The sequence below is a fragment of the Gopherus evgoodei genome, chromosome 8 (genome assembly GCF_007399415.2).
Source record: "Gopherus evgoodei ecotype Sinaloan lineage chromosome 8, rGopEvg1_v1.p, whole genome shotgun sequence".
In the NCBI taxonomy this organism is placed as follows: domain Eukaryota; kingdom Metazoa; phylum Chordata; order Testudines; family Testudinidae; genus Gopherus; species Gopherus evgoodei.
The window spans coordinates 56,393,165-56,417,072 of NC_044329.1; the positions used below are offsets into that span (position 1 = coordinate 56,393,165).

At 49.6% G+C, this 23,908-nt stretch overlaps 1 protein-coding gene across 1 annotated transcript in view; it reads left to right on the plus strand.

The window, feature by feature from the left end:
- Positions 1–23,908, plus strand: part of CACNA1E (calcium voltage-gated channel subunit alpha1 E) — a 315,028-nt gene that overhangs the window by 60,715 nt on the left and 230,405 nt on the right. Inside the window, 4 exon segments of the mRNA XM_030572681.1 lie at positions 1,476–1,588; positions 1,591–1,741; positions 20,255–20,360; positions 20,947–21,086. Coding sequence (XP_030428541.1) covers positions 1,476–1,588; positions 1,591–1,741; positions 20,255–20,360; positions 20,947–21,086 — 510 coding nt within the window.

Consider the following 23,908-nt stretch of genomic DNA (forward strand, 5'->3'; position numbering starts at 1 on the left):
CTGAAGCACTGGACATCAATGGCCAGGCACTGGCCCCAGTGACCCACTGATTGCTGGGAGGGTGCTAGAGGCAGCTGTTGGCACATCTGGCGCTGACTGGTGGAAGTGAAGGATGCCAATGGGATCCCGTGGAGCGGGGGCCGGAGCTAGAGCCCATCCAAGGCAGCCAGGGACAGAGGGCACCCGGCTTTGGCTCGCGCCCCCGGGGGTGCGGAGCTGGGCCCAGCCCCGAGCTGGCACTGAGTGAGCGCAAGGCTCAGCGCCCAGAGCCTCAGCCTGCAGCAGCCAAACCGCCCGGGGCCCCTCCGGCTCTGCGGGGGAATTGGTGCCAAGAGGCCCCTGCCGGGGCCCGGGCGGCCAGGTGGAGGAGGTGCGGGGCGCGTGCTGCTGGCTCCCGGGGCTGCTTTGCTGGGCAGCCGCGAGGCTCCCCGGAGCAGGCAGCGGGGCGGGCTGAGGGGGGTGTTGCTTTAATCCCTGCGCTGGGGGCCTGCCTGGCCGGGGAGGGTTTTCCCCACGTGGCCCTGCGGGGAGAAGGGAGAGTAGTGCGAGGCCAGCCAGGCAGCAGCTCCTCGGAGCGGACTCCACTTCGCTCTTTGTTCCCTCCAGAGCCCCCCTCAGCCTCCCTCCCGCGGCTCCGTCGCCCGCCCAGAGAAAGGCGCGGGGTCCTATTTTTTGCCATTGGCTTCCCGAGCGCTAAGGAACGCGGGGCTGAAGAGCCGCCGCAGCTTCCCTGCCGCCCGCCAGCTCTGTTCGCTGCATCCCCCGCCCTCCGCCGCGCGCCGGAGTGGGGGTGCGCCGTTGCTCCAGGCGCGCCAGAGAGCAGCTGGGAGGCTGAGGGGGAAGATGGAGCCCCTGGCGAAGAAGTTCAGCGCTTGGCTCTAGCGGGGCCCGCCTGCCACCTGTGCCGCCCGCGCCCTGTTGCCCTCCCCGCCCGGCTGCATGGCCGATGGCAAGGCTTGGAGGCGTGGAGGCTCTGAGAGGCCGGAGCAAAGCGGGCTCTGGAGCGGCTCCCGTGCGGGTTAAAGGCGGCAGCAGGGGATCCGACCTGGCCTTTTGCAACAAAGACCCGAGACGATGCCGCGTCTGGTTTAACCCCTGGCTCCGGGGTGGAGTGCGCGGATGCTGCCTAGGGGCTGCGCCAAGGGACTCAGCCTCTCCGCCGCTTCCCCCCCAGCTCCGCACACTGTTACCCTCGGGGACAGCCGTCAGCCTGCCTGCTCCCTGCCCAGGCGGCGGGGCGGTCGGGAGAAGAGCTGTCTCGCGGGCGGCCAGATCTAAAGCATGCCTCGGGTTGGTGTTGAAAGGCTCCCTGGCTCCAGAGGAATGGAGGAGACCCAGAGCGCTGGCCACTAGACTGAGCAGCTCCGAGAGGGGCTTACCGACTGGGATCGCTCTCCCCCCGTCCCCTCCACTGGCTCTGTTGCTTGGTAGTTGGTGGGTGCCTTGATTGGATCGCCTCTCTGTTTTTTTTCCAGGATGGCTCGCTTTGGGGAGGCGGTGGCTGGCCGCCTGGGATCCGGAGATGCGAGCTCTGAACAGAACAGGATCCGCCAAGGACCCCCCGCGCCTTCCGGAGCGACCCCGGGAGCCTCAAGCAAACCAAAGCGCAGAGGGCCAGGACTATGGCTCTGTACAACCCCATTCCAGTCCGACAGAACTGCTTCACAGTCAACAGATCCCTCTTCCTCTTTGGGGAAGATAACATGGTCAGGAAATACGCCAAGAAGCTCATCGACTGGCCATATCCTTTTCCCCTCATTGCCCTGGTGAAACCCTTGCTTCTCATGCCCGGATTTGCGTCGGTGCAATTCCACAGCACATGTATGTTGCATTAGCTGGCAGGTACGCAGCAGTGTGTCTAAGGTAAGCGCCTGCCTTCTGCTTTCAGTCCAGAATCGATGGCACATGGAAGCAGAGTGCCCGGGTTAATCGGGTGCTCTCCCCTCCATCCCTTGTGCCCCGAGATTGCATTCATTTTGGTTTCTAGGCTATCTCTTTCTCCCCTTTCCTGGGTTTGGCAGGGCCAGCGGAAATTGAGTGTGTAGTCTCCGTCGGGAATAAAGGCTCCAGTTAGTTGGTTTAAGAACTCTGGGCTAGAATCAAATTGGTCCCTGCAACCGACTCGAGAGACTAAGTTCTGGATCACCCACGGGGCCATGTCTGGCGAGGAATCTTGGGTTCGTGTGTGTGCGTGTGTGTGTGTGTGTGTCCGAGTTCAGATCTACAACCAAGTCACAGCTCAGCTCCTCAGCTTCTCCAACTCTGGAGACACGCAGGCAGGGGTCCCCCTTAGCTCATTGATGACTCTTCCCTCCTTTTCCCCAAGCCTCAAAGATCTTGAAATCCTTCTGCTCTTTGTTATTTGCTAGTATGGAGGAGGCATTGTGCAGAGTGGATTCTATGTTCCTCTTTATGAGAACAGACCCCTCCTTGATTCTGCAGGACTCTGCTTCATGGTATGTTGCCTTCTAATAAATCATTAATTTTATCCTCTCTCCCAGGGGCTCCCATGCCCTCCCCACGCCCCCAGTGAGACATGCAGGAAAACTGCCTTTTTCAGTGCTGTGCTGGAACTGCTAAGGGACGGCTACACTGTTCTGGCACCGAATGGCCCAGGGTGCACAAGAAACTAGGTCTCCCTGCACTTGTGGCAGAGGGAGATGCTGAAAATTTCTGGATGAGGCCTCCTCCGCTCCCCCCGCCTCAGTTGGGCTTAGTACCAGAGCTGAGGTCGGCTGCCTTCTTATTCCACAGGGGCAGGGGCAGTGCAGATCCCTTGAGTGGGTTCAGGGCCTCAAGAAGCTTGTGCACTGCTGTCCAGCCGCTCCCCACCAGGGTGTGCATTGCTATTCCCCCTCCTCAGCCATCCTCTTCCCTGGCTTTACCCCCACCCAGCCGCTGTTCTGTGGGCGCTCCCCGTGCCCCCCACTGCTCAGCCCCCTGCAGAGCTCCCTAGCTGCCGGCGGCCCCTATTTGGATGGATGCTCCCCTTTCAGCCCCTCTGATAGCTCTGTGGTGTCCAACACTGCAGAGAACTTTGCCAGGGGTTACCCCAGGAGCCCGTCCCTCGTGTCCAGTGCCGAGCACTGGCCGAGAGAGCTCTACTTTCCTTCCGTGTGGTACCCAGGGGAGTTTCGGCGCCGCACAGAAGTCCTAGTACCGCCGCAGAGACCTCCCTCTGCCTCCTTAGACAGCAGCCCAGACTCCACCCTGCTCATCAGCCTTTCTCCAACGCACGCGCTCAGCACCATAGACAGCTCCCCACCGCGCGGCTTTCCCACCGGCACTGCATGGCACTCGCTGGGAGATTCTGGCCAGGGCACGGTTACAGTTCCTGCTAGTGCTTCAGCCAAGACAGTTCCCTCTCCGTGGTCAGCCGTGTGCCACGAAGGACGCCCTCTGTAAAGTGTTGGCAGGACAATGGAACCCCTGGGCTCACCCTGAATCACTTCTTGTCTGGTGTATTGTAGAGGGAAGATTTTTGTGTAGGGTTGGGTGGGATGCAGGGCAACCTGGAAGTTTTGCAGTAGGATGTGGTAGATAGGTGCTTTCCCACTACTCTTTTCATAGCCTCCTTGCTGTAGAAGGTAGCCAGGCTGACAAGCTTAGAGCTGGCCATGTTCACTTTTAACTCTGCCCTATATTTTGCACTTGCAGTGACAAATATCAATAGTTTCTGCCATTACTTTTTTCCCCAGACACACTGCTTGGCTTGCTTGAGGGATCTGACAACTGCTTGCTTGGATGTAAAGGAACTTGCCCTGGTACCAAATGAAAATTCTCTTTATCTGCTGCAAAGGGCTGTTTTTAGAAAGGCTATAATAGGAAAGGAGGCTGGAGGGATTGATTGAACCAAAATATTCCAAGAAAATTGCCCTGCTAACCCTGAGGTCCCAATTCAGCAAAACTCTTAAGCACATGCTCAAGTGCTTTGCTGAAGTGGGGCCAATCCCCATGAGTGACATGATGAAAGATGTTAGGCCACTGGCAGTGCACACAAGGCAGTTAAGGCAAATGAAACGGCTTTTTGATATTGAAGGAGCTGCTTAAGTCTATTAAATACTTCAGATGCTTTATGGTAGGTTTAAATCTCATTCTCCTAACTATCCATTTAATGTATTACTCATCTCTGCAGTCTGGGCTGAGGTGTCTGAGCATAAGCATCAAGCGATATCTACAGCCCAGGAGCATCTGTGCACATTTCTTTGGGTCACTGCATGCCCTTTCTTAAATGAATATGCCTCATTTTCCAGAATATGTCAAATTTTCATAAGCTTTGTTTTGTGAGATGGAGGGCTAATTAATTTGCTTTATCATAATTTATTTATATGCATCTGATGGCTGGAATCCCCAAGTGGGTCCCCTTGTATTAGATGCTGTACACGTACATAATATAAAAACAGTCTCTGCTCCATACAGCTTACATTCATAGTGCTTTCCTGCTATATTTAAACCCCTCCCCCCACATTATTCTTCCCAAGAATTTGCAAAGCATAGTTTAGCTTTTAGTTCCATTTATCAAAGTAAATACTATATTCCCATGCAAATGGTAGGCACATTTCTAATTTAAATATTGGAATCCTGGTCTCCTCAATCCATTGAACAGATGGAACAAGTGGAGGTCTCATCTTTCCAGGGAACTCATCTACCTGAAAGAATTCATGCTGTTCTTCATCACATGACCTGGTAGCTTCCGCTACCTCTTACGTTGACGGGGTTTTTTTGACACTAGCCTTATGCAATCAATGTGTGTCTTGGGGAGAGTGGAATATGCACTGAGACTGAAAACTGAAATGTGGTTAGAGACAAAGCGCTGATGCTGTGGACATTTCAGCTTTTCATTCTGTCAGCCTAATAACGTGATCCTTCTTTTAGACAGCATGGAGGTACCATCATCTTGTGTTGTGGCAAAATGTCTGAAATGACAGGACAGTTTATATTGCACTTCAGTGGTGTGAGAGCTCAAAGTGCAATAATTTAGGACAGGGCTAAGCTTATAACAGAGTCTCCTAATTAGGGGACATAGTAATTGCATATTATTATCAGATAATGTAAAATGCTTGTTATTTTCTCCCTGTAATTGTACACTGGTGCAATCAGTTAAAAGGGATAGTGCCTTTCACCAGTGTTCCTGACTTCAAACAGTTGTGTGTGTCTCCACAGTCTACAGCAAAGCCTGCTGTTTGAATCCCAGAACTGCCCCTGAACTTGCAATCAAACTAGATGATGGAGGAGAGTCTTAGATCTTGACCACAGTAAATGAGAGGCTATTTTCAGTGGTGATTGGTGCTCGTTATCACAGGGATGACACAGAGGAAAACCAACTTGGATTGGGAGGGTGGGGGGGGAGGAGAGGTGCCTTCTTTATCAACATCAAGTTGACTAGGTAATAGGGATAAAAATAACTGGGAACTGGTGATTCAGGCCTGTATATCTGCTGGGTAAATGTGTAATTATAACCAGCAGTATATTCAGTTTTGCTTTTCAGTATAAACAGAGATGATACATAAGGAGGAAAGAAGAGAAATATGAGACAAAGGCTTTCTTTTCTTGGGGGGGATCCAATCCTCTCAATCATACAAAACTGAAAACCAGATTTATTAGCTTCAGGTGGAATTGCATCTTTTTTGCTGTTAATGTGCAAAATACTAGGCAGGAGCTGGTTGTATGTTAGCTAGAGAAGCATTAGATTTGTTTTTCTTAAGTCATTTTTAAAATTCAAATGAAAATTGAATTACATCTGTTAAAAACAGAGCCCCACTCCTGCTCCCTTGACTGCACTTGTTCTGTCAGGGGAGCAGCTGTCAGTGCTCAGACCTCCTGTTTTTATTACATTTGCCTGGCTGCCTGGAGAACTACAATTCAGTTAGTGTGAGATAGGAAGCAGCTTATCAATATCTGCTCAATTCATCTTCTATTAATCAGGTTTGACCACAACTAGACCAACTCCCATCTCCAAAAAAAGAAAAGGGGGAAAAAAGGTGTGTGGGGGAGAAGCAAACAAAAGCTGTGTTGTGATTATGGCTCCTTTTCCCAGTGCATCTTCATGAATTATGCATTGACCATGCAGGCTTTCCTAGGATTACTTGGTGCATGCTGACATGTAAAGCTGTTGGGCTGATCTGGAGGTGCATGAGAGCTACTGCAGAGGGTCAGATGGAGAAATATCCTGGTATTTTATTCTTTAACCTGTGTTGCTACTTATGGGGCTTGATTCTGCAAGGTTCTAAGTGCTCTGGCCCTGATCCAGCAAAGCAGTGGAGCATGTGCTTATGCTTTAAGCATGTGAGTTGTCCCATTGGCTTCAGTAAGGCCCTATGGTAGGGGAGAGGGAGCTGCAGAAATCTTCTGCTTTTATAGCTGTATTTCTTCTGCCATACTTCTCTGAAAGAGAGACCAAACCAATGGGTAGGAATAAAAAGAGAATTTATTCTCTTCTTTCTCACCCTCTACCCTCATCTTGTCTGGACACCTGTGCAATAAATAGTGGGCACTTTTTCTGCGGGTGTCTTATCCCAAGAGAGAAACAGAATCTCTTTGAGTGTGATCTGCTGGTCCCTGGTTCCAGTCCCCTGTCTGCTTCTCTCCTGGTATCCCTGTTAATTCAATAAACAGCAGGGGGCGTAGGATCCCCCTTGATGCTTGTATGTATCCCCTTGTTAATGTTTATCCACACTGGGAGAATGGCCTTCCATGAGACTTGCAGCTGACTCTCTCTTCTCCAACATCCCTATGCTAATCAAGGCCAGAACCCTTTATACAACAGTCACTTACCTCAAACCCCTTCTCTAGTCTGGGACAGAATGGCAGTGAATTTCCACATAGTTGTAATTTACAGGATAGCTGTAATTGGGAAATACATCCCAGTTGCATTTCCATTAGTACTGCATTCCTAACCGGGGACAGAAAGTCCAGAGCTAAGTTTTGGACAGAGCAGCCTAGCTGTCCCTCCACTAGACTGGAATTGAAATTAGTCTGTGGATTTTGTTCTATAGGAGACGCACATGGTTTAATTTTCTGCTCACATCACTGATACAGATTGAGGACACATTCCTGTTTGCTGGTAGCATTAGCACTGCCCGCTGAAAACCAACAAAGCCAGAAAGGAGCCTCATTGAGACGTATTAGATTGTTCAGATGAAGGACAGTTGTGTTGATTGTGGTTGTTTAAAACCTCAAAGTGCTAGTTAACTCTGTTTGACTCTGGAACCATATGCCGTTGTGCTGGGAATAATGACCTAGTGGTAGTGTGTGTGCTATATCATAATCGTCCTGCTTAACTGGAGGAGTTTGCACTACGGCCTAAATGTGCAGGGCTAAGCTGGCTCGTTGCTGGCCTTCTGACAACATTTCTCTCTCTCCCTTTGCCTTCATTTCATCTTCTCTGTTGCACTGGCTCTGATGTCATCTGTATCAAAAGTTCCTGTGGCAGAGGTGGTCTTATGACAACCACTTTGCAACAGTGCCCATTGAGATCCCAGATAGCAGGAGTCACATTCTCCACTGCTTAGCATTCTGTGAGGTCATTTGCACTTTTTCCCCCATTATGCAGTCACTTTGCACAGGTGTACAAGCAGTGGGAAGATCCCTGAGGATCTTTTGGGCCTGTCTACACTACCGCTGGGGTCAACTAAGATACGCAACGTCAGCTATGTGAATAGCGTAGCTGAAGTCAACGTACTTAGATCTACTTACTGCAGTGTCTTCACTTGACGCTCTCTTTCTGGTGGAGTACCGGAGTCGATACTAGATGTGATAAATCAACCCCTGCTGGATCAATCACTGACCGCCAGTCCAACACGTAGTGTGGACAAGCCCTTAGTTGCATTATTCTGTCTGGACCAAATGAGGACTCTAGCAATGCCATGACAATGACCAGTGAGGACCTGCTATGCAAGCTTCCTTATGCAGTGCCCTATCAATGCCCAGATGTTCTATGTCAGTGCCCAACCAGGGCCATTGGTAGGAGTTTCCTTACTACAGTGCCTTGTCAGTGCACAGCAGAGCCCTCTTAGTACCTAGCATGGATCAGCTGTGGGGGGATGCCTGACTGCAGTTCCCTGTCTCTCGTGCCCAGCCACAATTCCAGCATGCTGGCTTATGTACTGTAGTGCCCCATTAAAGGTGATTAAGGCCCAGAATGAAGCCTTTGGAAGAGCAGTAAAAGTTTTGCATGGACTTGTTTAAAACAAAACTGGCTAGTACTGGGGATTTCCTAATGGGAGTAACTTCATCCATTGGCTTATGCCTCAGGACAGTAGCATGGCCATGCTACCTGGGAGAAACATTCTGAGCCTTTTGCCATCTTTCTATGTTCTTTCAGTGCTGCTTTCTTTGTCTTTCATTCATTAGATTTCAAGCCTGCTTTGGGAGTAGGTGTAATGGCAGGTCCATCTTTCTGACAGCTGGAGAGAGAGAGAGAGAGGCTGCCTGTCAGATGGTGAATTTAAACAAGAGGCAGCTGTTGTCATGGTGACGCCAAGTTGCATCCCATTGCTATGGCAACCAAAGTTAAAAAACTGATGTTAAGGCAGCAAAATCACATGATGTGATTCTTTTTTGTTTGAGAGAGAGAGAAAGAGAGAGAGAGATTTGGTTTCCAGTAAAGGCAAAGCTGGGTGGAGAAAAACAATTTGAATACAGATATGATTGCATATATGACATGTAAACAGCCACATGCATACAACTTATTAATATGTGTATATATGTATAAATTACAATTGCAAATTCATATCTTACGTAGGTGGCTGCAGGCAGTAGAGTTGTGCCCACTTACACAGATCTGAATTTGGCCCTTCATGTAGATTTAGAGCGTGAACTTTTAGAATTGTATACCATATTTTTTAATGCTTCCAGATACTCAGTCTGATCCCTCTGTAACATAGACTGGCCTAAATCAAGAATAACTCCATTAAAGTCAACTAAGTGGCACTGATGTGAAAGAAGGAGAATTAGGTTCATTAGCCCCAATCCTCCTGTATGATGGAGGTCTCCTTGCTCAAGCATTGGTGTGAAGAGATGAGGAGGAGGGGCTAGGGTGATTATACACCACAGCTGTGCTCCCCCAATAGCTGGGGGCTGCTATCAGCTTCTTGGCACTCTCTGCAGTTTAGAGCAGCCTCTGCACTTTTCTAGCTTGCATTGGCAGTAAAAGCCCTGTCGAGGGCACAGCTTCAGTTGAAGATTGCTGGAGTGCAGCATGCATCAGCTATACCTCTTCTTTTGGCCATGCTTTGACAGACTCCCTTCAACTGGGGTTCACTAGCTGCTCAATTTAGGCACTTTCAACAGTTCTTTCATGCTACTGGAGACAAATGGACTATATCAGGAATGTAGGTCTGGCCCATTATTTGTATCTATATCATAGTTAAGGCATGGTCAGTCACGCCTAGTGGGTAGGGCTGGAACTAAAGGTCAGAGCTGGAGTTGGAAGCCAGGAACCAAAGCAAGGTGAAGGAGCAGGGTCTGTCACAGTAGCCAGGTTAGGATCCATCTAGCTGTCCAGACACCTTCATAGTGTTCCCACTCACCTTAATAATGTGCCTGGACCAATTAGGGACTCCGAGAGCACTGCCTTTCAAACTCCTTGTGGGTGGCATATCTGGTGGTGCTTGGGCCGCCACGGCTCACAGCCCATCAACTGCAGTGCTGCCAGAGCTGTCAGGTGGTGGTATGAATATGGCAGTTACGTAGGGACCAGCAGACCCATGTTCCAGCCCTGCAGCTCTTCCCCATATGGAGACATGATTCAAATGCACATATCCACACACCCACATTATATAAATATATGCTCTCTAAGGTATATGCATAGAATACTTTCAGTGCTATTTTTATACTCAATGGCAATTGGTGTGTGTGACTTGAACTGGACAGAGGCTTGAATGTCACAAGACTGAGTACATTCATGAGACCATCATCGAAATTCCAATGTTCAGACCATTGAACTAAAGACAGCATCAAACAACAAACTTCCCTACCTGCTGAAGAAAGGTGCTACACTTTCTTGTGTCCCCTTTCCTTCCCCCGTCAGGGTTAGTGAAGTGGGGATGTGGAGAAGCTCTGGGCTGAATTTGGGACAATACCCTACAATTTTATTTTGGGAATAAGATCTTTCATGCAAAATGTATCCCAAAATACTTTGCAGGAGAGGGGCAGGGAAGAGAAGAATTGCTTTCAGCTGCAATTTGGAATTAGATGGAGTGCTGGGGAGTCAGAGAGAGAAAGAGTGTTCAAGTGGCAGGGGCTGTGGAGGAGAAGGCTCCTTTACAGGGGTCACTTCGTGTGGAGGGAGAGAGAGGAGATTGGTGGTGGACAAACAGAAGGAAGAGGGGATTGGGAGCAAAGAGATGAATGAATGAACACAGAGGCTGAATTCCCTCTTGTATCAGAGGGGAGTGCTTCCTCCAGGGTTTGGATTAGGGTCTATTGATGGGGGAAGTCAAGGTTAAATGAAGATGGAGACCAAGAAGAAGCCTAGGAGAAATTGGTTCCTTGAGTGCAGGGCTGGGGGATCATTGGTGAGGTGGTGTAGCAAATCCTGATTTAATAAACATGGGAACTGAAGTCCTTCCCCTATCAGCTGGTTTCTTTAAGACAGACTTTTAAAAGGGTCCGGCCTCTATGCAGATGCTAGGATAGCTGCTTTGATTCTGCATGTATCCCAGCCCCTAGTCCTCTCAATCCCACCCTTCCACCAGCATATTTCATTTCTGAAGGCAGGGAGTGGGTGAGAAAGCTAGCATAATCTCACTGCTTTCAGATCACTAAGTCACAGATGCTGCAGGTGAATCTGTGAAGGCTTTCTGCAGCATTCAGCCAGGGTGTGATTTATGTCCTATCCAGCCATTTGGGCATATTGCATCAGCATGCTGTTAGAATAATAAATTCTCCTTCAGGGCTTGGATCTGGGCATGCTTTCTGCATGAGCAATAGACTCTGAGTGAATCTGGTTTTAGCTCTTATCCTAGACCTGTTTTCGTGGTGGTTCTGGTGCAGGTGCACAGTCCCTTGTGACCAGAGGGAAGCACTCAGTAGTCTAGAGGCTGCTCCCCTAGGAGAAGGGAAAGAGCTCCATGTTCCCTTCTGTTGCTCTGCTTAGCTAATTCCCACGTGGTAACTTCAAAAAAGTTCTGCCTCTATCACTCTGATGTAATTCAGTAGCTGATGGAGGGGAAGGGGGCTCAGCACCGAGCACCATCCCCACTATTACACAGACTTATTTGCTCAAGCAAGACCAGGTGAGAATCTAGTGGAGGGCGTCCAGGACAGGATATAGGTGGGGGAGAAGAGTGGGTTATTGCTGAATCCTGAGCTAATTTCTGTCTGGCTTGGTGACTAACAAGAAGTCAACACTGCTTCCACTGTCCTCTCATCTCCTTCCCCAGCTTTAAATTCAACAGGAAGGAAATTAACAAACGGCAGGTGTGCAGCATGGCTGGAATTAGCTGAGTTGCTAAGGAAACAAGTCAACTATTCAAGGAAGAGAGCATTGGATAAAGGAGATAAATCAATAAGAAAACCTATTTTTATCATTTCCTTAATGGTCTTATCCGAGAAGCTAGATGAAGGTAAAATGAGAGAGCCGGAGAGAGACAGGCTCTCATTACCAGGCTCAGAGGGAGGCAAGTGTTACTGTGCATTTTGGGTGACTGTAAGTTTTGTATAATTAGACACCTAACAAGGAAGGAAGTGGGAGAGAGAGAGGGAATCTTCTGGGGATCCCCAACTCTGAGCTGGGAGGATCATCACCTCCTTGGCAGAATGAAAGGGAGACTGATTTTAGTGTTTATTGAAGTTCCCATCACCCTTTTGCTAATAGTTTCCAACTCTTATCTCTCTTGGGGTGGAGCAGAGGAATTTGGGGCTCTCCAGACCATTTACAGCCCAGTTTTCCAAAGTGCTCTCTTGGGTTCAAAACTAAGAGACCATGGGCCTAATTCTCTGAGATGCTGAGAGCCCAGAGTGGCCAATGATGTCAGCTGGAACAGTAGGTGCTCAGCCCTGCTGAGATATAGGGTTAAGGTGTCACACAGTGGGTACCTAAAGCATGGCCTAATTCTGTTCTCTTTGAAGTCAGTAGTGAAATTCCCTTTAATTTCAGTTGGAGAAGAATTGGGCCAACACTGTGCTCTCGAACCCCACACCCATCGTCTCTGCACCACACCTCTGTGTTAAGGATCAGACGGCTACAAGCCACTTCTCCCCTCTTAGTGGAATGTGCTCAGCTTGGGTCTGTGTTCACAGAGATTAGAGGGTGCTGCTCTACTAGGCACTGCCATTGCCTCTGTTCCACTCTGTAATACCCCAGACACAGCATTCATGCCTCCTTCTGGCTCCTGCCTCTATCAGAGCTACCTGATTTTTCCATCTGGATTTTTCCATCCTGGGATAATCAAATTTAAAGATTGTGTAGGAGAGAGGGGCATTAAATGTCTGTCTCAGAAAGGAAGGGAGTGAGAAATAGCAAGCACCACTTGTCAGAGTGAAACAGACCCTGCGGGAGGAAAGAGACTCCAGTGCTGCCAGCCAGCCCCACACTTCCCATCTAGGCAAGTGGATCTAGCGCCTAGGGACTTGTCTTGCTCGCTGCAGCAGCTCTGCTAAAGCGCTTGTTTTCTTTGAACCAGTGTTAATTGCTCACAGGTTTTCAGGAAAAGGGAACAAAAGACCCAAAACAGGCCAGTGGCTCATGTCCAGATATTATTTCTTATATAATTGCTGGAAGTTGGCAGGTGTGGCTGGGGAACAAAGCAATGCGTGGCCTTAACAGGAGCCTTAAAGGGAAATCACAGCTGATATAAAGCCCTCTGGGAAAACTTTTTGGTACCTGGTTGGTCAGCTCATAGCAGTTTCCTTCACTCTTTTCTGGCCCCACCCAGTAAGGTAAATGTTACGATTGAGCACAGAACATCCCCATTTTGAGGGGTGGTGGCACCATAGATTTATCTATCACTTTTCATCTGAGGATGGTGAACCTGTCACACCACTCAGAGTGTCCTCCCTCTCTGGTAGTGCCCTTGTTGGTGAGACCCACCCTCCCTCAAAGCCCAACACTGTGCAATGCTGCAGGTGGCCAACACCTTCCTGCCTGACCGTTGGGGTGCCCAGCATATGCTCTGTAGCAGGAGAGCTGATCTGCCTCAATCTTATCCTTTCTAATGACAAGCGTAATTAATGCTGCCATAGTTAATATCAATAACAGGATGTGACTTCATGGCAGTTAATTCCACAGGATGACTATGTGCTGCATAAAGTAATATTTCCTTGTATTTGTTTTTAAATTATCTGCCATTAATTTCATTGAGTGGCCTGGCTTGTCCATACCTCATCTGAATCCCCTCTGACTCCTCTCTGTACTAGGCTAAAGAAGTCCTAACTTCTGCAATTGCTCATCTTGGCAAGATCACTGGAGGTATGGATTGAAAACCTGTCTTTGGTCACCAGATAGATGATACTCTTGCCCTACTTTCAGGAAGCTGCAGAAGTGAAGGGACATGCCCTAAAAATTGCTCAGGTCTTAGACCAAACCCAGAGGGTCAACTCTCCCTACACCTCCAAAGCCCTCATCCACAGACTCATGCAAGGCTCAGTCCTAGCTTTGTATAGGCGTGACAGCAGTTACCAGCCCTATCTCACCTCTCCTGCAAAGGTAAATGTCACAGTGTTCTAGCTCTCCCAGCACCTATCCAAACCAGCACCTGAATAGAAGAGCAGCTGGCTGAAGCTTAACCCAGGCAAGAATGAGGCAAGGATGGTAGCAAGAGGGAAGTGCTTTGAAGAGCCTCCCACTTATACAGTCTCACCCATGAACTGGGGCATCTGGCGTCAGATTGAGTTGGTCTGCAGCTTACAAGTTCTTTTGTACTTCTCAGTGTGATAGGATGCCCAGCTAGCTGTGGTGGCAAAGAATGCCCCCTTCCCTGTGTCTGGCCAGAAGATTATGCCCCATGCTATGGGGGACAGACCTGGCTATGGTGATATGCATGTTCATGATCTCCAGACTTGAGTAGGGTAATTTAGTGTGTCTAGGAATGAAGCCACAGGCCCTAAAAAGCTCCAGCCGATGTAAAGCACAGCAGCCCATCTGCTTAGCACCGCAAGTCACTCTGGTGCTTGACTCTGCATGGGCTCACTATTGAATGGGAGTTCAGTTCAAGGTCTGTCTGGCCCGCTGTTCAAAGCTGCTCCGAGGTCTGGCCCTGGATTGCCTCTTCCTCATCACAACCACCACCAAACCACCAGCTGTTTCAGGGAAGCAATTATACTGTTGACCAGCAGGGGGCAGTTCTGAGAGCTGGAGGCAGAACTACCCAGGAGATGGGCCTAAACAGTGGAACTCACTTCTGGAACATCTGCCAAGGGAACGGGCCTCTGCACTTTCAGAGCTAAATGCAGACATCACTTCTGCTTAGCTTTAAATCACATTCCTCCCGTCTCTCCCTCCTTCCCTCACTTTCTCCCTCCACACTGATCAAACTATTCTCCTACGGGCTGGGGAGAGGAAAGCAGACAGAGAAAGATTGTTGCTTCTGACTTTAAATACTTGGGAGAAGTCCAATTTTGATGAGGATGGGGCACTACAAAGACCTGCACAGAAAGAGAAATGGTGGAAATGAGTAGTTTGGTCTCAATGTAATCCCTTGCCAGTGTATGTTTGTTCAGATCCCTGAGCCAACCCAACCCCCGTGACAGTCCATGCTAACCAGAGAACTGGACCAACCCAGGGAGTGCAGGTCGGCATTGGGGTGGATTGGCAGAGGAGACAGTGCAGGGCACTGCAGATCAGGACTAAGGTACATGACTGAGGGTGTGGGTCCTGGCATGGCAGGAGGGGCAGCGGGGTCAGTGAAGTGCTGTGGCAGAACCATGCAGTGGGATGGCTGCACAGCACTTGTGCTTCTAGACAGTGCATGGCAGGGCCAGAAGGTGGGCAGCTGGAGAGGAGAAGTTGACTGGGGCTCTGGCTTAAATCCCTCCCTGTCAGGATTATTTCAGGAGTTCTGCTTTAACTCAAGTGGCACACACTTGGCAGAAGTCCCTGGCTGCTCCTTTCCTGCCGTGCAGCTCTCCAGCCAGCCAGCTCCAACGCAAACATAACAAACCAACTTACGGGACAGCACTTCTGCTTCCCCAGGGCTCCCTATCCTGCCTCCTGGTCAGCAATCCCCTCCTATGTTTTTCCCAGGGGAGTAACTCAGCCCCTCTGTGAAAAGTGCTGAGCCTGACTGAACTCAGCAGGGCCTAATTAGCTCTCTGAGCTAATGCTGAACCCTAATTGCTAGGTTGCTGCCTGGTGCAATGGGTCCCTCAGGGCACATCATTGCGTTGCAGGGCAAGGCACCAACAGACCTGTCCAGTCTGCCCCACCATGCTCCCAAACTGTCACAAGACCTAGAATTCACCCAGTTTCTTTTACAGGGAAGATCAAGCCCAAAATTAAGAGGCACCTGTGGAGACCTCCTTCCTGCCGTGTAAACAGCTACTCCTATTCACTTTGCCCGGGATCTTTATTCCCATAACATAGAAGGTACAATGAATTGGTGCACTGGATCTACTGCCTCCTCTTGAACTCTAGGAGGAAAATGTCCCCCAGGAGGCGGGAGCATGGCAGTTGATTCACTCACCTGCAGGGGTAAAGAGGTGTCTGTTCTCCATCAGTATCTCACTGTTCTTGAAATATGACTCGCCATCTCAAAACAGTGGTGTATCTAAGGTCACCTTCTCCTGCCGCCTAGCTGCGAGGTAGCAGGGGCTAGGAAGCATTGCCCGTCTCCTCGTGTTCATTGATGATAATTGTACTTTTATTACAAAGACACATTAAAGCTCAGTGGTCACTGACAAAGATTTAGTCGTCTTTTTGCTCTGAAGTGTGCTTTGTTTTGGCTCTGCTGGGCAGCAGGCCAAATGGGAGGAGAGAATTCTTTACATGTCTGGCTTGTTTAACACAGCCGTCTTGAGATCAAAGGATCAGGGGGCTAGGCTTCATGCTTTCTTCTAAATGCGAAGAACCCTCAGTTTATTCCTCCTTCCTCCAATTAGGAAAATATTAATGTCTAGGTGATTTGTAGTGGGGTCAATCTAATTTGAATGGAGGAGATCTAATAATCCTAATAATTAATTGCCATGTGCATGCTGTATCACCTCTCTTTGCCAAGGGCCCTAGCTGCTTCATGATAAAGCATGTACAGACTCAGGTCCTGCAGTCAGATTGATGTGCCTGGGGCCTTACACCTGGTTGGGGTCCCTTTGAAATCATCGATCCAGCTTTTTCAAAGAGACCAGTGATTTTGGGTGCCTCCATTTTGGGATGTCCCACTTGAGATGCCTTAAAGAGCCCAAATTGTCACCCACTTCTGAGACTTACGCCCTGCCAAAACATCTTGAGTGGCAGGGGCGGCTCCAGGCACTAGCTCAGCAAGCACGTGCCTGGGGCGGGAAGCCATGTGGGGCGGCCTGCCAGTCGCTGTGAGGGTGGCAGGCAGGTGGCTTTCAGCGGCGCGCCTGAGGGAGGTCCACCAGTCCCCCAGCTTTCGTGGCAATTCGGTGGCAGGGAAGCCAATGTTGCAGCACTGGTGGACCTCCCTCAGGCATGCCGCCGAATCCGCATGACCAGCAGACCGCCCGCAGGTGTGCCGCCGAAAGCTGCCTGACTGCCGTGCTTGGGCTGCAAAAAACATAGAGCTGCCCCTGTCGAATGGACACCTGTACTTGGAGGCATCACTTTTTGAAAATCTTGGGCCTCCTTGTGGGTGTCAAGGTGAACCTACACTGCTTGGAATCTAAATGCTGGGCCTTACGGAGATCTACACACAGCTCCTTACTCCTGGCTGAAGTCCCATTGATGGTAGATTGTCATCTTCAGGGCAAGGAGTGTCCATTTCCTGTGTTTGTCCTGCATGGTGGATCCCCTATCCTGACTGGGGACTATCATGTTATAGATATTGGATGGTGATACTGATTTTGAGGGTCCACAGGGCTGGGGCTGTTTGCAGATCAGCCGCTAAAGGTCAGAGCCTTGGAGAGTTGCCCAGTGTGGCTCAGGTTAATGAGGCTGAAATATGGTGATTAGCACCCATGTACCAATGCAATCAGTGTGCCAGGCCACAGGCTTTTGGACAGAGAGGTGCATTGATGTGCTCTGGAAAGGCCTTACTCTGTGCTTGTGTTTGGGCTAAATGTGGGGAGGGAGGGAGCTCTGAGATCAGAGCTCAGCAGCCATATCTCCTTGGATCCCAGAGGGACAGATGGAACATACCCCAGGGTGTCAGAAGTGGCATCTAGGACCTAGGCCATTAATGGCCTGAAAAGTCAATCCCCCAACCCTTTTAAAGTCAGTCCCTGCCCACGCTGCCAGGTGGTGAAGGGCACACAGCAGCAGGTAATATTAATAACAATAATAATATTAGTACTTAGTCCCTACATAGTACATTCCAGCCCCAAAGCTCTGCCTTGCCTACCCTCCAGCAATAATGGAGCTGCTACATAATGGTAGGAGTTGACAGATCAGCCTTTCAGTAGCCCACATTAAGTGCATATTGCACAGTCTGACCTCGGCATCACAAAGGGCCTCCTGCGTAACAGTTATCAGATCAGCATGGGAGAATTACAGCTGCAGCTGAGCTGGCAAAAACCAGCCTGCACTGTTGTTGTTATATAATGTGCAGCTTACAGCAGTGCCCAAAGGCCAGCCAGGTCAGGCTCCATTGTGCTAGGCACAGGACAAACAAATAGGTAATGTCATTCTCTGCCCCAAATTGCTTACAATCTCAAATCAAAGCCATAACAAGTGGGCTGGGGGAGCCAGGGGGACTGATATGCCAGGGTGTATTCCATCCTCAGACAGTCAGCAGCAAATGTGCTAGCTGTTGTCAGAGGGCAGAGTCCTTATGCATTATGACAGAAGTGAGTTTTGAGGAGGTCAAGGCAGTAGCTGTATGGATTTTGCCTAGTAGCACGAAAGTGCTTGTGGGGGAAGAGGAGAATCAGCAGGGGCGGCTCCAGGCCCCAGCATGCCAAGCGCGTGCTTGGGGCGGCATGCCACGAGGGGCAGGCGTGCCTGCGGAGGGTCTGCTGGTCCCGCGGCTTCCACTGAAGCCGCGGGACCAGCAGACCCTCCGCAGGCACACTTGTGGGAGGTCCACTGGAGCTGCGGGACCGGCGACCGGCAGAGCACCCCCCGTGGCATGCCACTGTGCTTGGGGCGGCAAAATATCTAGAGCTGCCCCTGAGAATCAGGCAAGCTGGGCTGGCAGCGCTTGCAGAGCGAAGGCGGGAGTCGACGTTGTGATCCTTGTGACCACAGCTAATGCCAAATCTTCCGAGATCAGCTCCTGCTCTAAAGCTGTGTTCAGGATGAGATTCCCAAGAGCACTCACCATCAGCCTCACTCTGCTCTCATTAAAATCAACAGGGAAACTCCCATTGAATCCAACAGGAGCAGAGTTGGGTCAGTGCTGAGTGCTTCTGAAAATCTCAGGTTCAGAGTATGCTGCCCTCTGAGAGGCTCCCCATTACAATCCCTTAGACCCTGGGGTGTGCTGCCCTCTGAAGGACTGTGCATTACACCCCCTTAGGCCCTGAGGTATGCTGCCCTCTGAAGGACTCCCCATTATACCCCCTTAGGCCTGGTGGTATGCTGCCCTCTGAGGGACTTCCCACTACCGAATGGCTGACTTGTGGAAATTCTCTTCACGTAACCTCTTTGACCCAGCTAAGATAATTTTAGCCTTGCTGTATTTTTTATTTCTTATTCTTTGTCAAGTGCTGACAGCATGCTCTGTGCTGGACTGTGTGATCCACTATAATCAAACGAGCCCCTGACCTGGAGAGCTGTAGTTCAGGCTCCAGTCAGTTCCAAGCCATCTGATATCTAATTTCCCACTACAAGCACCCAGATGCCTAATAACCTTCTCAAAGGCTGGAGAGGGGGCAATGGGTATTGTTTGGTCCAAACCTCACTCAGAGCTCCTAGCGATACCATGCAGAAATGACAGTGCATCAGAAGCTGTGCTGATCCCTAGGTGACCGCAGAAAGCATCTGAACTACAAGGTTGATGGGAATTGAACCAATGAGACAAACAGGGAATGTTCTATCAGGCATGGCCCAAATGGGTTCCAAACATCCCCAGTCATATCCAACTGACTAGTGGGGCAATGCAATGGAATACAATGAGCAACGCGTTAATAACAGCAAGGAAGGACAGATCTCCTCTGTGCATTGTAGGGCGTGCCTCATTTATGACTCTAACAAAGGTAGACTCAGCCGTGTGTCCTTGCCTGAAACCAGACTGAAATCAGTCAGATGTATGAGTAAGCCCAGTGTTTCTCTGCCGTGGGTCTTAGCCAAAAATGGCAGAGTGTGGACCGGTCTATAATTCCCAAGCCCAGCTGGACTGAGCTAGGCTTTTATAAATGCAGGTGACTGATGTTAAATTCCACATTGGGGCTGTATTTAATGCCAACATGGGCACTTATTGGCTAGAGAGGCCCCCAAGGAAATGGCAGGTTGGGGGGGCTTGCCTGAGGATGGCAGGTAGGACTGAGTGGGGAAGGAGGGGTGTGAGGCTACGGGGAATCTTCAAAGAGCTGGGCTTTGTCCAGATTCTCAGCGGAATTTAGTGAGGGAGGGTTGGCTGGGTTGGACCTTTATAGAGAAGATAAAATCCTTCCCTCCTGACAAAAGTATGAGAGTGTTTTGTGTTTATATTTTGCAGCCCAACCTGGTAGGCTTGCTGGGTCACATCAGTTTTCATGTGGGCTCTGAAGGAGGCTTCTGGGCAATTTTAAACCTTTGTACTTATTCATCTTTGTATGTGTATTCCAGCCCCCCAGCATCCTGCATCGTCCTAGTTCAAAGCTACCTCTGGCTGAGGAGCTCACTATGGGTGCTCAGTTCCTTGTATTGCATTGGCTTTCTTCCATCACCAGTACCAGCACTGTAGTTACCAGGTGGAGGAGGAGCGCTGGGCACCCCTGGATCCCTGGTGAGAAGCTGCTGATGGGCTTGGTGCTCTTGGCTGTCTTGTCTCATTTCCAAACAGCTGTATCTGTAGGTCTCACCCCACTAGCTAGGAGCAGAGGAAAATGGAAGCTTATCTGGCTGCTGTGTGAATGCACGCATGTGTGAGGAGAAATGGTAATCGCTTCCTGAGCAGTCACAAGTGGTGACAAAGGGGGAAGATGGAAGGGAGTCTGTGGATTAGAGACTTGTTCCATCTCTGTTTTGTCATTTCTGCTCCTTAACTGTCCCCTCCACGCCCTTTGAATACATGATCCTGGCCACCATCATTGCAAACTGCATCGTCCTAGCGCTGGAGCAGCACCTCCCCGAGGATGACAAGACACCCATGTCCCGACGACTAGTAAGTGCCTTTCTCTTGTATCTTCCTTCTCTCCTGGAAGCAGCTGCAGCTTTCTCACGGGTGTGGGTGTTAGCTGGTAGCAAGCCCGTTGGCGAATACAGTTGCTGAGGTTTAAGCCTCTGGTGCCTACAGCATCTCAGAAAACTGGAGGTGTGATCTCTTTTCTGTCTCTGATGGTGGTGATCCCAGAATGCCTTTGGGGAAGGACAGAATGTGGCTGGAGCTTTCCTCTGGGCTCTTCATGCTTCTGAAAGACCTCTCCAACTCTGGGGGGGTGGGGCAGGGATACTTGCTATTAATGGAGGTATCAGAAAGGGTCATCAACAAGAAAGTGGTGCAGGGAGGGTTACTAGGAAACAGAGATGAGCCCTGAGCCCTGCAGTTAATTATTCAAGGGTTTTGTGGGGCCTCAGAGTGTGCTAAGAGCAGAGCAGGCAGAGTGAGGTCCAATATCGAGTAGTGCGCATGGTGGAACAGCCAAACTCCACTCCAGCACAATGTTAAATAAAAAGGTATAAGCAGCATTCTCCTCCGGACATTTGCTGCAACTCCCTCTCTCACCAATCTCTTTCGTCCCTTCTCACAGGAAAAGACAGAGCCTTACTTCATTGGGATCTTTTGCTTTGAAGCTGGAATTAAAATAGTTGCTCTGGGATTTGTTTTCCACAAGGGCTCATACCTCCGGAATGGCTGGAACGTCATGGACTTCATCGTGGTCCTCAGTGGGTAAGTTGTCCTTGGTACGTGAAGTGGTGTGGCCAAAAGATTGGTGAGGAGGGTGCTGTGTGGTAGGATCCAACAGCAGGTCGCTGTGGTGTAAAACCAGAGAAGTAGGCATCTAATGTCAGGATCTTTGGACAATTGCCCTATTGAATCCATTGTCAGGGATTAAAATACATCCCCAAAGGAGGGAAAGTGCACAAATGTTTGTGTTGCAACCTCATTAACCAAATGCTGTGCTCCTTTGAGGCCTGACTTTGACTAGCGCTACTTACTAGTCCCTGTTAAAGGCTGAGAGCTGCTCTTCAGTCTGTTTTAATCCTGGGCCTCGCTCCCTCAGCTTGGCAGGGGCTGGGCATGCTCCACTCGTGGCATGCTTACTCTCAGAGGCAAAAGAATGACCTCATTCTAACGTGCTGGATGGAGTCATGTTCAGCTTTCCTCAGCTAGAGCAGAGGTGTCACCCGGACACTGGGACTCTGTGATGGAAAAGCAAAATAGGAAAGTGGGAGTGCGTGTGGGGTTCTTGTTGAAAATGAAGGGCAGATGGTTTTGATGAGGAGCTGGTCAGCTCTGGTCTTGGAAGCAAAGGCTGTGTTAGAATTTCAAAACTGGGGCATGGAAAGGCTCTTTTACTAGCCACTGCAAAAGTGCCTTCTGGGGCCCAGTCACTAGTGCGCTGGCTTCTGCTTTCTCAATAAAAATAAAGAAATAAAATGAAGAAAAAGAGTAAAGAAAGCAGTTCCAGGTGGGAATCCATTTCCACATAATGCTCCACTCAACAATCCTTTATGCTGGGGCGGGATGCTGACTTCACGGATGGTCATCTACAAAGCACTTCTGGACTACTGGGAATTGTTGGCCGTGCCATAGGTCACTGGACTGGTGGTTAACCCTGGGTTTGTGACCCAGTCTCAGGTTTCACCTCTGGATTTGATGTCAGGAGATGTTAACGGTCTCCACACAGATAATATGAAAGCAAACAAACATCTTTTTTGGTAAATTTGCTAGAATGATGATAATTTGCAGAGACAAATCAAACGAGCAGGACACCATAGCTTCCTAAGTGCAATCCCTCTTGGACAGGGACCTTTGGAAGTGGAGTGTATTCAAACTGGTGTCCACGGAGACTGGGGATTCAAAGAGGGGAAAAAAAAACATCCAGACTGCAGCTCTATTCCTTGGTATGTGTTGTGCTGATTGAAATATTGCCAGTCCATGCAAAGAAGCCAATTTAATATATTGAAGCAGGCGGCTCCTGTCATCTGTGGATCTCAGTGCACATTATTAATAATAATTAATAAAGCACTTCATTAATAAAGCCTGGCATATCCCCTGTCTTATTACATCCTCCCCATGTTGCAGGGGAGGTAACTGAATCACTGAGGTGAAGTGAGTCACCTGAGGTTTATTGCCTAATCAGAGACTGAGCTAGGAGTAGAGTCCAAGAGACCTGAATCCCAGAGCTCAGTTACATTGTCATGCCTGCTGGGGAGGTTTATGCTCGGGTACAAGGTCTAAAGAGGAAGGGCTGGAGTGTTATTGAAGGTGGCAGTTCCCCACCATGTGGGCAGGCTGTGGAGACGGGATAAAACAAGGCTAAGGGTGGACTGGTCATCTTGTTCAAATGTCTGCTGCCTAGGTATAGCTCATGGCTGCAACTGCCCATCCACATCTCCTGGCAATGAATGCTGATGGGCCAGTATTCCATGTTGCATTTAGAGAGACTCCATGTTGGGACTGTCCATGCAGGAGCACCTGTTTGATCGCAGTGAGTTCCGTCACTTGTCTAGCTGTTAAAGCCGATGAGGCAGGTCCAGGGAGTGCATCAATGTGTGTGTCTCCAGGGGTATGCTGTCATGGGGCAGTGACTCACTGTTCTGTGTCCACCAGGCAGGACAGGGCATTGTTGGCTCCCTGCTTTGATAGGAGGGAGACAAAGGGGGTCTTGCCAGAAGTACAGTGATGGGCAATTCTGATTGGTTGCTGGCATCTTTGACAGATGGTCTGCTATTTGGAAATGTCTGTTTGGTAGAAGAACTGCGGTGAAGGAGCAAGGGACTATGGCCATGGATTCTGCTTGCCCAGTGCCACTAGTAATCATGGGACCTGGAGGGATTTGATGGAAAGCATGTCCATCTTTGCTTTCTGCTGGTGGTTTTCTGTTTGTCAGTGGACTTGTCTCACTCTTCAGAGAGTAACAAGCAGAAGGTAGACTGTTTCCTGGTGGATTTGCAATGTCTTTTCAGGTGTGCCATAGGTTCACACTGTAAAGTGTACTGGGTCACACTGGATGGCGTGCGACTCATAATGGCCCTATGATGCACAGGCATGAGGGGTGGTCCCATGCCCTGGGGATTGGGTGTGTGTGGGATTGCAGCTGGAGATGATCTCATGGGCTTGTCTTTGGTGTCCCTTTCTTAATGGACCTTATTCCCAGATTCTGGACCTTAGCGTCCAAAATTTGGGGGTTAGCATGAAAACCTCCAAGCTTAGTTACCAGCTTGGACCTGGTACTGCTGCCACCACCCAAAAAATTAGAGTGTTTTGGGGCACTCTGGTCCCCCTGAAAAACCTTCCCTGGGGACCACAAGACCCAAATCCCTTGAGTCTCACAACAAAGGGAGATAATCCTGATTCCCTTCCCCCCTCCAGGTGCTCCTGGAGAGATACACAGACACAAGCTCTGTGAAACTACGCAGAGTAAGTCCCCCTCTCCGTTCCCAATCCTGGAACAAAAGCACTTTCCTCTTCACCCAGAGGAAATGCAAAATCAGGCTAGCAATCCAACACACAGCTCTCCCCTTGATTTCTTCCTCCCACCAATT